This window comes from Entelurus aequoreus, linkage group LG08 (assembly GCF_033978785.1).
Source record: "Entelurus aequoreus isolate RoL-2023_Sb linkage group LG08, RoL_Eaeq_v1.1, whole genome shotgun sequence".
Lineage (NCBI taxonomy): Eukaryota > Metazoa > Chordata > Actinopteri > Syngnathiformes > Syngnathidae > Entelurus > Entelurus aequoreus.
Window position 1 is genome coordinate 79237356 of NC_084738.1, and position 16038 is coordinate 79253393.

General features: G+C 36.0%; 1 protein-coding gene across 1 annotated transcript in view; it reads left to right on the top strand.

Moving 5' to 3' along the window:
* Window positions 1–16038, top strand: part of LOC133655246 (microtubule-associated serine/threonine-protein kinase 4-like) — a 200431-nt gene that overhangs the window by 152865 nt on the left and 31528 nt on the right. Inside the window, exons 6-8 of the mRNA XM_062055224.1 lie at window positions 7612–7700; window positions 7767–7836; window positions 13719–13797. Coding sequence (XP_061911208.1) covers window positions 7612–7700; window positions 7767–7836; window positions 13719–13797 — 238 coding nt within the window. The remainder of the gene's footprint in view (window positions 1–7611; window positions 7701–7766; window positions 7837–13718; window positions 13798–16038) is intronic.

Here is a 16038-nt window from a genome sequence, read left to right on the forward strand (position 1 = left end):
CGGGCGCCACACCGCCTCACCCTTTAGAGCACAGCTGTAACTTCCCGGCACTAAACCTGCAGAAAATAGTTCTCAGGTTTCTCTATGTTTACACTATTTTCTTACACTTTACTAAACATTTCTTACATATTCCTTCATTTTAAGAGCTTATTGTTGCAACTTTTTCTCGTTACATTTGACATATTTGCTCTTTTATTACATTTTTTATGTTTTTTTTTGTTATAGGATTTTTTTGAATGTGTCATATAAAAAATAGTTTCGGGCGCCACACCGCCTCAGCCGCGCTCACCCTTTAGAGCACAGCCGTAACTTCCCGGCACTAAACCTGCAGAAAATAGTTCTCAGGTTTCTCTATGTTTACACTATTTTCTTACACTTTACTAAACATTTCTTACATATTCCTTCATTTTAAGAGCTTATTGTTGCAACTTTTTCTCGTTACAGTTGACATATCTGCTCTTTTATTACATTTTTAATGTTTTTTTTTGTTATAGGATTTATTTGAATGTGTCGTATAAAAAATTGTTTCGGGCGCCACACCGCCTCAGCCGCACTCACCCTTTAGAGCACAGCTGTAACTTCCCGGCACTAAACCTGCAGAAAATAGTTCTCAGGTTTCTCTATGTTTACACTATTTTCTTACACTTTACTAAACATTTCTTACATATTCCTTCATTTTAAGAGCTTATTGTTGCAACTTTTTCTCGTTACATTTGACATATTTGCTCTTTTATTACATTTTTTTAATGCTTTTTTTTGTTATAGGATTTTTTGAATGTGCCGCGGTCGTATAAAAAATAGTTTCGGGCGCCACACCGCCTCAGCCGCGCTCACCCTTTAGAGCACAGCCGTAACTTCCCGGCACTAAACCTGCAGAAAATAGTTGTCAGGTTTCTCTATGTTTACACTATTTTCTTACACTTTACTAAACATTTCTTACATATTCCTTCATTTTAAGAGCTTATTGTTGCAACTTTTTCTCGTTACAGTTGACATATTTGCTCTTTTATTACATTTTTTTATGGTTTTTTTTGTTATAGGATTTTTTTTAATGTGTCGTATAAAAAATAGTTTCGGGCGCCACACCGCCTCAGCCGCGCTCACCCTTTAGAGCACAGCCGTAACTTCCCGGCACTAAACCTGCAGAAAATAGTTCTCAGGTTTCTCTATGTTTACACTATTTTCTTACACTTTACTAAACATTTCTTACATATTCCTTCATTTTAAGAGCTTATTGTTGCAACTTTTTCTCGTTACAGTTGACATATTTGCTCTTTTATTACATTTTTAATGTTTTTTTTTGTTATAGGATTTATTTGAAGGTGTCGTATAAAAAATTGTTTCGGGCGCCACACCGCCTCAGCCGCGCTCACCCTTTAGAGCACAGCTGTAACTTCCCGGCACTAAACCTGCAGAAAATAGTTCTCAGGTTTCTCTATGTTTACACTATTTTCTTACACTTTACTAAACATTTCTTACATATTCCTTCATTTTAAGAGCTTATTGTTGCAACTTTTTCTCGTTACATTTGACATATTTGCTCTTTTATTACATTTTTTTAATGTTTTTTTTTGTTAAATGATTTTTTGAATGTGCCGCGGTCGTATAAAAAATAGTTTCGGGCGCCACACCGCCTCAGCTGCGCTCACCCTTTAGAGCACAGCTGTAACTTCCCGGCACTAAACCTGCAGAAAATAGTTCTCAGGTTTCTCTATGTTTACACTATTTTCTTACACTTTACTAAACATTTCTTACATATTCCTTCATTTTAAGAGCTTATTGTTGCAACTTTTTCTCGTTACAGTTGACATATTTGCTCTTTTATTACATTTTTAATGTTTTTTTTTGTTATAGGATTTATTTGAATGTGTCGTATAAAAAATAGTTTCGGGCGCCACACCGCCTCAGCCGCGCTCACCCTTTAGAGCACAGCTGTAACTTCCCGGCACTAAACCTGCAGAAAATAGTTCTCAGGTTTCTCTATGTTTACACTATTTTCTTACACTTTACTAAACATTTCTTACATATTCCTTCATTTTAAGAGCTTATTGTTGTAACTTTTTCTCGTTACAGTTGACATATTTGCTCTTTTATTACATTTTTAATGTTTTTTTTTGTTATAGGATTTATTTGAGTGTGTCGTATAAAAAATTGTTTCGGGCGCCACACCGCCTCAGCCGCGCTCACCCTTTAGAGCACAGCTGTAACTTCCCGGCACTAAACCTGCAGAAAATAGTTCTCAGGTTTCTCTATGTTTACACTATTTTCTTACACTTTACTAAACATTTCTTACATATTCCTTCATTTTAAGAGCTTATTGTTGCAACTTTTTCTCGTTACATTTGACATATTTGCTCTTTTATTACATGTTTTTAATGTTTTTTTTTGTTATAGGATTTTTTGAATGTGCCGCGGTCGTATAAAAAATAGTTTCGGGCGCCACACCGCCTCAGCCGCGCTCACCCTTTAGAGCACAGCTGTAACTTCCCGGCACTAAATCTGCAGAAAATAGTTCTCAGGTTCCTCTATGTTTACACTATTTTCTTACACTTTACTAAACATTTCTTACATATTCCTTCATTTTAAGAGCTTATTGTTGCAACTTTTTCTCGTTACATTTGACATATTTGCTCTTTTATTACATATTTTTATCTTTTTTTTTGTTACAGGATTTTTTTGAATGTGTCTTATAAAAAATAGTTTCGGGCGTCACACCGCCTCAGCCGCGCTCACCCTTTAGAGCACAGCTGTAACTTCCCGGCACTAAACCTGCAGAAAATAGTTCTCAGGTTTCTCTATGTTTACACTATTTTCTTACACTTTACTAAACATTTCTTACATATTCCTTCATTTTAAGAGCTTATTGTTGCATTTTTTTCTCGTTACATTTGACATATTTGCTCTTTTATTACATTTTTTTAATGTTTTTTTTGTTATAGGATTTTTTGAATGTGCCGCGGTCGTATAAAAAATAGTTTCGGGCGCCACACCGCCTCAGCCGCGCTCACCCTTTAGAGCACAGCTGTAACTTCCCGGCACTAAACCTGCAGAAAACAGTTCTCAGGTTTCTCTATGTTTACACTATTTTCTTACACTTTACTAAACATTTCTTACATATTCCTTCATTTTAACAGCTTATTGTTGCAACTTTTTCTCGTTACATTTGAAATATTTGCTCTTTTATTACATTTTTTTAATGTTTTTTTTTGTTATAGGATTTTTTGAATGTGCCGCGGTCGTATAAAAAATAGTTTCGGGCGCCACACCGCCTCAGCCGCGCTCACCCTTTAGAGCACAGCTGTAACTTCCCGGCACTAAACCTGCAGAAAATAGTTCTTAGGTTTCTCTGTTTACACTATTTTCTTACACTTTACTAAACATTTCTTACATATTCCTTCATTTTAAGAGCTTATTGTTGCAACTTTTTCTCGTTACATTTGACATATTTGCTCTTTTATTACATTTTTAATGGGTTTTTTTGTTATAGGATTTATTTGAATGTGTCGTATAAAAAATTGTTTCGGGCGCCACACCGCCTCAGCCGCGCTCACCCTTTAGAGCACAGCTGTAACTTCCCGGCACTAAACCTGGAGAAAATAGTTCTCAGGTTTCTCTATGTTTACACTATTTTCTTACACTTTACTAAACATTTCTTTCATATTCCTTCATTTTAAGAGCTTATTGTTGCAACTTTTTCTCGTTACATTTGACATATTTGCTCTTTTATTACATTTTTTTAATGCTTTTTTTTGTTATAGGATTTTTTGAATGTGCCGCGGTCGTATAAAAAATAGTTTCGGGCGCCACACCGCCTCAGCCGCGCTCACCCTTTAGAGCACAGCTGTAACTTCCCGGCACTAAATCTGCAGAAAATAGTTCTCAGGTTTCTCTATGTTTACACTATTTTCTTACACTTTACTAAACATTTCTTACATATTCCTTCATTTTAAGAGCTTATTGTTGCAACTTTTTCTCGTTACATTTGACATATTTGCTCTTTTATTACATTTTTTTATGTTTTTTTTTGTTATAGGATTTTTTTGAATGTGTCGTATAAAAAATAGTTTCGGGCGCCACACCGCCTCAGCCGCGCTCACCCTTTAGAGCACAGCTGTAACTTCCCGGCACTAAACCTGCAGAAAATAGTTCTCAGGTTTCTCTATGTTTACACTATTTTCTTACACTTTACTAAACATTTCTTACATATTCCTTCATTTTAAGAGCTTATTGTTGCAACTTTTTCTCGTTACATTTGACATATTTGTTCTTTTATTACATTTTTTTATGTTTTTTTTTGTTATAGGATTTTTTTGAATGTGTCGTATAAAAAATAGTTTCGGGCGCCACACCGCCTCAGCCGCGCTCACCCTTTAGAGCACAGCTGTAACTTCCCGGCACTAAACCTGCAGAAAATAGTTCTCAGGTTTCTCTATGTTTACACTATTTTCTTACACTTTACTAAACATTTCTTACATATTCCTTCATTTTAAGAGCTTATTGTTGCAACTTTTTCTCGTTACATTTGACATATTTGCTCTTTTATTACATTTTTTTAATGTTTTTTTTTGTTATAGGATTTTTTGAATGTGCCGCGGTCGTATAAAAAATAGTTTCGGGCGCCACACCGCCTCAGCCGCGCTCACCCTTTAGAGCACAGCTGTAACTTCCCGGCACTAAACCTGCAGAAAATACTTCTCAGGTTTCTCTATGTTTACACTATTTTCTTACACTTTATTCAACATTTCTTACATATTCCTTCATTTTAAGAGCTTATTGTTGCAACTTTTTCTCGTTACATTTGACATATTTGCTCTTTTATTACATTTTTTTAATGTTTTTTTTTGTTATAGGATTTTTTGAATGTGCCGCGGTCGTATAAAAAATAGTTTCGGGCGCCACACCGCCTCAGCCGCGCTCACCCTTTAGAGCACAGCCGTAACTTCCCGGCACTAAACCTGCAGAAAATAGTTCTTAGGTTTCTCTATGTTTACACTATTTTCTTACACTTTATTCAACATTTCTTACATATTCCTTCATTTTAAGAGCTTATTGTTGCAACTTTTTCTCGTTACATTTGACATATTTGCTCTTTTATTACATTTTTTTAATGTTTTTTTTTGTTATATGATTTTTTGAATGTGCCGCGGTCGTATAAAAAATAGTTTCGGGCGCCACACCGCCTCAGCCGCGCTCACCCTTTAGAGCACAGCTGTAACTTCCCGGCACTAAACCTGCAGAAAATAGTTCTCAGGTTTCTCTATGTTTACACTATTTTCTTACACTTTACTAAACATTTCTTACATATTCCTTCATTTTAAGAGCTTATTGTTGCAACTTTTTCTCGTTACATTTGACATATTTGCTCTTTTATTACATTTTTCTATGTTTTTTTTTGTTATAGGATTTTTTTGAATGTGTCATATAAAAAGTAGTTTCGGGCGCCACACCGCCTCACCCTTTAGAGCACAGCTGTAACTTCCCGGCACTAAACCTGCAGAAAATAGTTCTCAGGTTTCTCTATGTTTACACTATTTTCTTACACTTTACTAAACATTTCTTACATATTCCTTCATTTTAAGAGCTTATTGTTGCAACTTTTTCTCGTTACATTTGACATATTTGCTCTTTTATTACATTTTTTAATGTTTTTTTTTGTTATAGGATTTTTTTGAATTTGTCTTATAAAAAATAGTTTCGGGCGCCACACCGCCTCAGCCGCGCTCACCCTTTAGAGCACAGCTGTAACTTCCCGGCACTAAACCTGCAGAAAATAGTTCTCAGGTTCCTCTATGTTTACACTATTTTCTTACACTTTACTAAACATTTCTTACATATTCCTTCATTTTAAGAGCTTATTGTTTCGTGTGCCATGTGAGTTTACTATTTTGTTGACGTTGTTGTCCATGCTTGTGTTGACAATATGGATACTGATGGATTTTGACGAATATAAAAAAGTTTTCAGCCCTAACGTGCACTGTCTCATGCACTCCAAATCATTGTTATAGCTTGCGTGCGACACATGTGCAAATGTGCGGCGCTCGGCAGTGTAAAAACGCGGCGGGCGTGACCTCCGCGATGGCGTCGACTGCCGACTCGTGCGTTTCCACGGGGAGTGGAGAAGAGTGGTTGCTGTCAGGGCGCTATTGTCACTCTGCATAAATGTCAAGTGCTCCATCAAACCTTTTCTTTCTGATTTGTCTTCAACAGTAATGACTGTTTTATTCTGAAGTGATACGAGCATAGCATCAATTTATAAGACCCAGGTGCCAATGAACAAAAACCAACACTGAAAGCCAACACACGTGGGTTGGTACGTGACACGCAACCTTTTTTGGACGTGATAAACAATGTTGTTCCCTCTTCAATTTGGTATGAAGTCGATGTGTTGATGTGGGCTCTGTGCCGAGGATGTCGTTGTGGCTTGTGCAGCCCTTTGAGACACTTGTGATTTAGGGCTATATAAATAAACATTGATTGATTGATTGATGTGCAAACTTCAATCATTGGGATCAGCGATTACACAACAACAACAACAAGAACAACAACAGCTGTGTGGACTCCATCACACAATAACACACAGCTGGAATAAATAATTAAGAAACAAAGGTTTTCCTTCGAAATTGTAACTACAACTGAGGTCAGTGTAGATATCAAATGTATACGTATACATGTATGTATATATATATATATATATATATATATATATATATATATATATATATATATATATAAATGTATGTATATATGTATATATATATATATATATATATATATATATATATATATATATATATATATATATATATATATATATAAATGTATGTATATATATATATATATATATATATATATATATATATATATATACACAGTATGTATATATATGTATACATATAGATAGATAGATAGATAGATAGATAGTACTTTATTGATTCCTTCAGGAGAGTTCCCTCAGGAAAATTAAAATATGTGTGCATATATGCAAACGTGTGTGTGTGTGTGTATATATATATATATATATATATATATATATATATATATATATATATATATATATATATATATATATGTATATGTATATATATATATGTATATGTATATATATATATATATGTATATGTATGTATACAGTATGTATATGTATGTATGTATATATGTATATATATATGTATATATGTATATATATATGTATATATGTATATGTGTATATATATATGTATATATATATATATATATATATATATATATATATATATATATATATATATGTCTTAATTAGATTATCAAAAAAATAAAATATATATATACATATATATATATATACATATATATATATATATATATATATATATACATATATATATATATATATTGCACAACAAGAAAATACCTTTTTTCCTCAGTTGAATTTGAAATAATTTTTTCATGAGTGTGTGGCATTTATTGATGTCCCTTACTTAGACACACCTTGGACTTAAAGCCAAAGTGTTGACATGTTTAGTCTTCTGGCGTTAAAAAACCTCCCCAGGTTCAGATAGTTCCACTTCCTTGGTCTGGCTGCGGGTCCTCGACAATTGCAGTCCTTGATATTTGCCCGCTTTGACTCTGCAGCTGCAGAACCAGCAACAGAAAGAGTCTGATCGGAAGCGGACAGCCGACGGGTCTCCCCCGACCGCACTCGCCGCTCTCGTCCCTGACAGGTGAGTCTGGCCCCTGACCGCCTTGTTTTTTGTTGCGTTCTTTGGTCTTGATTTTTGTCTCTTCAGGCTCCAGTCCACAGGATAGTCCCAGGAACTTCTCTCCCAGCGCCTCCGCTCATTTCTCCTTTGCACGAAGGTGAGACGCCATCCACCGCCTCGCGTTGTTCGCGCCGAGGGAGGGGTGCCACATTCCGTACTGTTAGCGGTACCGACCCGGTTCCGTCAGACTCGGCACCTGGCGGTCAAACGTTTTCGTCATGTTGTGATTTTCCATGTCAACCAAGCTGATGGAAACACACTCAAAAGTAGAGGCTCCACTTTTCCTTATGTGCTAGCTCCATGCTAATTTACATGGGATTTGCCATATACATGCTACCGATTATCGTTAGCGATTTTACATGGCGATTTCAACACCCCCAAATTTAGTAATGAAAACTACAAAAAAGATGAATGTTACAATCTAACAGTTGGGCAACAAAACACATTACTTACAGTACAAACACTTTGTAGTGCGCAACGAAACACATTCAGCTTCCTGGAAAAAGCTACTTTCTGGTAAGACAAAAAAGCAAGCATGCCTGATAGAAACCACCCAAATGTAAGACTCCACTTTTCCGAAAAGTGCTAGCGCCATGCTAATCTACACAGGATTTGCCATATACATGCTACCGATTAGCATTAGCGATTTTAAATGGCGATTTCAACACCCCCAAATTTAGTAATGAAAACTGCAACAAAGATGAATGTTACAATCCAACAGTTGGGCAACAAAACACATTACTTACAGTACAAACACTTTGTAGGGCGCAACGAAACACATTCAGCTTCCTGGAAAAAAGCTACTTTCTGGCAAGACAAAAAAGCAAGCATGCCTGATAGAAAGCACGCAAATGGAAGACTCCACTTTTCCGAAAAGTGCTAGCGCCATGCTAATCTACACAGGATTTGCCATATACATGCTACCGATTAGCATTAGCGATTTTAAATGGCGATTTCAACACCCCCAAATTTAGTAATAAAAACTGCAACAAAGATTAATGTTACAATCCAACAGTTGGGAAACAAAACACATTACTTACAGTACGAACACTTTGTAGGGCGCAACGAAATACATTCAGCTTCCTTGGAAAAAGCTACTTTCTCGTAAGACGAAAAAGTAAGCATGCCTGATAGAAAGCGCCCAAATGTAAGGCTCCACTTTTCAGAATGTGCTAGCGCCATGCTAATCTACACAGGATTTGCCATATACATGCTACCGATTAGCATTAGCGATTTTACATGGCGATTTCAACACCCCCAAATTTAAGTAATGAAAACTACAGCAAAGATGAATGTTACAATCTAACAGTTGGGCAACAAAACACATTACTTACAGTATAAACACTTTGTAGGGCGCAACAAAACACATTCTGCTTCCTGGAAAAAGCTACTTTCTCGTAAGACGAAAAAGTAAGCATGACTGATAGAAAGCGCCCAAATGTAAGGCTCCACTTTTCCGAAAAACGCTAGCGCCATGCTAATCTACATTGGATTTGCCATAAACATGCTACCGATTAGCATTAGCGATTTTACATGGGGAGTTCAACACTCAACACCCCCAAATTTAGTAAGGAAAACTGCAACAAAGATGAATGTTACAATCTAGCAGTTGGGCAACAAAACACATTACTTACAGTATAAACACTTTGTAGGGCGCAACAAAACACATTCAGCTTCCTGGAAAAAGTTACTTTCTCGTAAGACGAAAAAGTAAGCAAGCCTGATAGAAAGCGCCCAAATGTAAGGCTCCACTTTTCAGAATGTACTAGCTCCATGCTAATTTACATTGGATTTGCCATATCCATGCTACCGATTAGCATTAGCGATTTTACATGGCGATTTCAACACCCCCAAATTTAAGTAATGAAAACTACAGCAAAGATGAATGTTACAATCTAGCAGTTGGGCAACAAAACACATTACTTACAGTACAAACACTTTGTAGGGCGCAACGAAACACATTCAGTTTCCTTGGAAAAAGCTACTTTCTCGTAAGACTTGAAAAAAGCAAGCATGCCTGATAGAAAGCGCCCAAATGTAAGGCTCCACTTTTCCGAAAAGCGCTAGCGCCATGCTAATCTCCATTGGATTTGCCATAAACATGCTACTGATTAGCATTAGCGATTTTACATGGGGAGTTCAACACTCAACACCCCCAAATTTAGTAAGGAAAACTACAACAAAGATGAATGTCACAATCTAACAGTTGGGCAACAAAACACATTACTTACAGTATAAACACTTTGTAGGGCGCAACAAAACACATTCAGCTTCCTGGAAAAAGTTACTTTCTCGTAAGACGAAAAAGTAAGCATGCCTGATAGAAAGCGCCCAAATGTAAGGCTCCACTTTTCAGAATGTACTAGCTCCATGCTAATTTACATTGGATTTGCCATATACATGCTACCGATTAGCATTAGCGATTTTACATGGCGATTTCAACACCCCCAAATTTAAGTAATGAAAACTACAGCAAAGATGAATGTCACAATCTAACAGTTGGGCAACAAAACACATTACTTACAGTACAAACACTTTGTAGGGCGCAACGAAACACATTCAGTTTCCTTGGAAAAAGCTACTTTCTCGTAAGACTTGAAAAAAGCAAGCATGCCTGATAGAAAGCGCCCAAATGTAAGGCTCCACTTTTCAGAATGTACTAGCTCCATGCTAATTTACATTGGATTTGCCATATACATGCTACCGATTAGCATTAGCGATTTTACATGGCGATTTCAACACCCCCAAATTTAAGTAATGAAAACTACAGCAAAGATGAATGTTACAATCTAACAGTTGGGAAACAAAACACATTACTTACAGTACAAACACTTTGTAGGGCGCAACGAAATACATTCAGCTTCCTTGGAAAAAGCTACTTTCTCATAAGACGAAAAAGCAAGCATGCCTGATAGAAAGCGCCCAAACGTAAGGCTCCACTTTTCAGAATGTGCTAGCTCCATGCTAATTTACATGGGATTTGCCATATACATGCTACCGATTAGCATTAGCGATTTTACATGGCGATTTCAACACCCCCAAATTTAGTAATGAAAACTACAACAAAGATGAATGTTACAATCTAACAGTTGGGCAACAAAACACATTACTTACAGTATAAACACTTTGTAGGGCGCAACAAAACACATTCTGCTTCCTGGAAAAAGCTACTTTCTCATAAGACGAAAAAGTAAGCATGCCTGATAGAAAGCGCCCAAATGTAAGGCTCCACTTTTCCGAAAAGCGCTAGCGCCATGCTAATCTACATTGGATTTGCCATAAACATGCTACCGATTAGCATTATCGATTTTACATGGGGAGTTCAACACTCAACACCCCCAAATTTAGTAAGGAAAATTGCAACAAAGATGAATGTTACAATCTAGCAGTTGGGCAACAAAACACATTACTTACAGTATAAACACTTTGTAGGGCGCAACAAAACACATTCAGCTTCCTGGAAAAAGTTACTTTCTCGTAAGACGAAAAAGTAAGCAAGCCTGATAGAAAGCGCCCAAATGTAAGGCTCCACTTTTCAGAATGTGCTAGCTCCATGCTAATTTACATTGGATTTGCCATATACATGCTACCGATTAGCATTAGCGATTTTACATGGCGATTTCAACACCCCCAAATTTAAGTAATGAAAACTACAGCAAAGATGAATGTTACAATCTAACAGTTGGGCAACAAAACACATTACTTACAGTATAAACACTTTGTAGGGCGCAACAAAACACATTCAGCTTCCTGGAAAAAGCTACTTTCTCGTAAGACGAAAAAGTAAGCATGCCTGATAGAAAGCGCCCAAATGTAAGGCTCCACTTTTCAGAATGTACTAGCTCCATGCTAATTTACATTGGATTTGCCATATACATGCTACCGATTAGCATTAGCGATTTTACATGGCGATTTCAACACCCCCAAATTTAGTAATGAAAACTACAACAAAGATGAATGTTACAATCTAACAATTGGGCAACAAAACACATTACTTACAGTATAAACACTTTGTAGGGCGCAACAAAACACATTCTGCTTCCTGGAAAAAGCTACTTTCTCGTAAGACGAAAAAGTAAGCATGCCTGATAGAAAGCGCCCAAATGTAAGGCTCCACTTTTCCGAAAAGCGCTAGCGCCATGCTAATCTACATTGGATTTGCCATAAACATGCTACCGATTAGCATTATCGATTTTACATGGGGAGTTCAACACTCAACACCCCCAAATTTAGTAAGGAAAATTGCAACAAAGATGAATGTTGCAATCTAGTAGTTGGGCAACAAAACACATTACTTACAGTATAAACACTTTGTAGGGCGCAACAAAACACATTCAGCTTCCTGGAAAAAGTTACTTTCTCGTAAGACGAAAAAGTAAGCATGCCTGATAGAAAGCGCCCAAATGTAAGGCTCCACTTTTCAGAATGTACTAGCTCCATGCTAATTTACATTGGATTTGCCATATACATGCTACCGATTAGCATTAGCGATTTTACATGGCGATTTCAACACCCCCAAATTTAAGTAATGAAAACTACAGCAAAGATGAATGTTACAATCTAACAGTTGGGCAACAAAACACATTACTTACAGTATAAACACTTTGTAGGGCGCAACAAAACACATTCAGCTTCCTGGAAAAAGCTACTTTCTCGTAAGACGAAAAAGTAAGCATGCCTGATAGAAAGCGCCCAAATGTAAGGCTCCACTTTTCAGAATGTACTAGCTCCATGCTAATTTACATTGGATTTGCCATATACATGCTACCGATTAGCATTAGCGATTTTACATGGCGATTTCAACACCCCCAAATTTAGTAATGAAAACTACAACAAAGATGAATGTTACAATCTAACAATTGGGCAACAAAACACATTACTTACAGTATAAACACTTTGTAGGGCGCAACAAAACACATTCTGCTTCCTGGAAAAAGCTACTTTCTCGTAAGACGAAAAAGTAAGCATGCCTGATAGAAAGCGCCCAAATGTAAGGCTCCACTTTTCCGAAAAGCGCTAGCGCCATGCTAATCTACATTGGATTTGCCATAAACATGCTACCGATTAGCATTATCGATTTTACATGGGGAGTTCAACACTCAACACCCCCAAATTTAGTAAGGAAAATTGCAACAAAGATGAATGTTGCAATCTAGTAGTTGGGCAACAAAACACATTACTTACAGTATAAACACTTTGTAGGGCGCAACAAAACACATTCAGCTTCCTGGAAAAAGTTACTTTCTCGTAAGACGAAAAAGTAAGCAAGCCTGATAGAAAGCGCCCAAATGTAAGGCTCCACTTTTCAGAATGTGCTAGCTCCATGCTAATTTACATTGGATTTGCCATATACATGCTACCGATTAGCATTAGCGATTTTACATGGCGATTTCAACACCCCCAAATTTAAGTAAGGAAAACTACAGCAAAGATGAATGTTACAATCTAACAGTTGGGCAACAAAACACATTACTTACAGTACAAACACTTTGTAGGGCGCAACGAAACACATTCAGTTTCCTTGGAAAAAGCTACTTTCTCGTAAGACTTGAAAAAAGCAAGCATGCCTGATAGAAAGCGCCCAAATGTAAGGCTCCACTTTTCCGAAAAGCGCTAGCGCCATGCTAATCTCCATTGGATTTGCCATAAACATGCTACCGATTAGCATTAGCAATTTTACATGGCGATTTAAACACCTCCAAATGTAGTAATGAAAACTAAAACCAATATGAATATTACAATCTAACAGTTGCTGTGTAATGAGTATATTACTTACCGTACAAACACTTTGTAGAGCGCAACAAAACACATTCAAGCTACTTCCTAGTATGGACAACAAAGCAAGAATGCTCACATTAAATGTATATTTGTATCATTTATTAGCCCATAAAGACACACAAAAGTGCCATTAGTGCCGTCGAGTGTATCTTTTTTATTCCTATGTTATGTTGAAGAGTGTGTGTGTGTCTTGTGTGTTAGGAGCGATGGTCGCCGCTGGTCCCTGGCCTCCCTTCCCTCCTCCGGATATGGCACCAACACGCCCAGCTCCACCGTCTCTGTGAGCACTTTTTCACCATTTTTCTTCAACATACCCCAGTTTTTAATTGGTTCTGTGACCCAGCTTGTAATCAGTGTTGGCAATTGAAATGAGCTAAAATATTTTTTTCATATGCCTTTAAAAAAATTTTAAATCTAACTTTTGTATAATAAATAATGTGTAAAAACCATACAATAGAATGTAGTACAAACAACTACAGTAGTTTAATGCAATAATAATGTACAGTATTTACATGACATTTATTCACATCCCAACTGCAATTGTTGTTCATCCCCATTCTAAATCCATTCATGATTTGCAAAAATCTATTTAAACAAAGTAAAAATGTAAAAAAAGCATTTTATTTTAAAAAAAAATCTTTCGATAATCGTGTTGAATCGAGGATATTATTGAATTGAGAATCACAAAGGGAAAATCGTGTTAAATCGAGAACCGTATCGAAGCGGAAATGGTGTTGAATCATGTTGACAAAAGAATCGTTGAATCGAAAATTTTGTTGAATTGAGAATCTTGTTGGATCAAGAATCGTGTTGAATCACGAAGCGAGAATCGTGTTGAAAAAAGAATCGTGTTGAATTGAGAATCGTGTTCAAAAAAGAATCGTTCAATTGAAAAAAAAATTGAATCGAGAATCTTGTTGAATCAAGAATCATGTTGATTTGAGAACGGTATTGAAGCAAGAATCGTGTTGAATTAAAATGTTTTTGTTGAATCGAGAATCGTGTTTGATCAAAAATGTTGTTGAAATTAAAATCTTGTTGGATCGAGAATATTATTGAATTGAGAATCACAAACCGAGAATCGTGTTGAATCAAGAATCACGTTGAAATGAGAACCACGAAGGGAGAATCGTGTTGAAAAAAAGAATTGTTGAATCAAGAATCGTGTTCAATCGAAAATCTGGTTAGATCAAGAATGGTGTTGAATCAAGAATATTATTGAATTGAGAATCACGAAACGAGAATCGTGTTGAAAAAAGAATCGTGTTGAATCGAGAATCACGTTGAATTGAGAACCACGAAACGAGAATCGTGTTGAAAAAAGAATCGTGTTGAATCAAAAATGTTGTTGAAATTTAAATATTGTTGGATCAAGAATCGTGTTGAATCGAGAATCACGAAGCGAGAATCGTGTTGAAAAAAAAATTGTGTTGAATTGAGAATCGTGTTCAAAAAAGAATCGTTCAATTGCAAAAAAATTTGAATCGAGAATCTTGTTGAATCAAGAATCATGTTGATTTGAGAACCGTATTGAAGCAAGAATCGTGTTGAATTAAACATTTTTTGTTGAATCGAGAATCGTGTTTGATCAAAAATGTTGTTGAAATTAAAATCTTGTTGGATCGAGAATATTATTGAATTGAGAATCACAAACCGAGAATCGTGTTGAATCAAGAATCACGTTGAAATGAGAACCACGAAGGGAGAATCGTGTTGAAAAAAAGAATTGTTGAATCAAGAATCGTGTTCAATCGAAAATCTTGTTAGATCAAGAATGGTGTTGAATCGAGAATATTATTGAATTGAGAATCATGAAACGAGAATCGTGTTGAAAAAATAATCCTGTTGAATCAAGAATCACGTTTAATTGAGAACCACGAAGTGAGAATCGTGTTGAAAAAAGAATCGTGTTGAATCAAAAATGTTGTTGAAATTTAAATATTGTTGGATCAAGAATCGTGTTGAATCGAGAATCACGAAGCGAGAATCGTGTTGGGAAAAAAATTGTGTTGAATTGAGAATCGTGTTCAAAAAAGAATCGTTCAATTGAAAAAAAAATTGAATCGAGAATCTTGTTGAATCAAGAATCGTGTTGAGTCTAGAATTGCCTTGAATCAAGAATCATGTTGATTTGAGAACCGTATTGAAGCAAGAATCGTGTTGAATTTAATTTTTTGTTGAATCGAGAATCGTGTTGAATCAAAAATGTTGTTCAAATTAAAATCTTGTTGGATCGAGAATATTATTGAATTGAGAATCACAAACCGAGAATCGTGTTGAATCAAGAATCACGTTGAAATGAGAACCACGAAGGGAGAATCGTGTTGAAAAAAAGAATTGTTGAATCGAAAATTTTGTTGAATCAAGAATCTTCTTGAATCGAAATTCTTGTTAGACCAAGAATGGTGTTGAATCAAGAATATTATTGAATTGAGAATCACGAAACGAGAATCGTGTTGAAAAAAGAATCCTGTTGAATCAAGAATCACGTTGAATTGAGAACCACGAAACGAGAATCGTG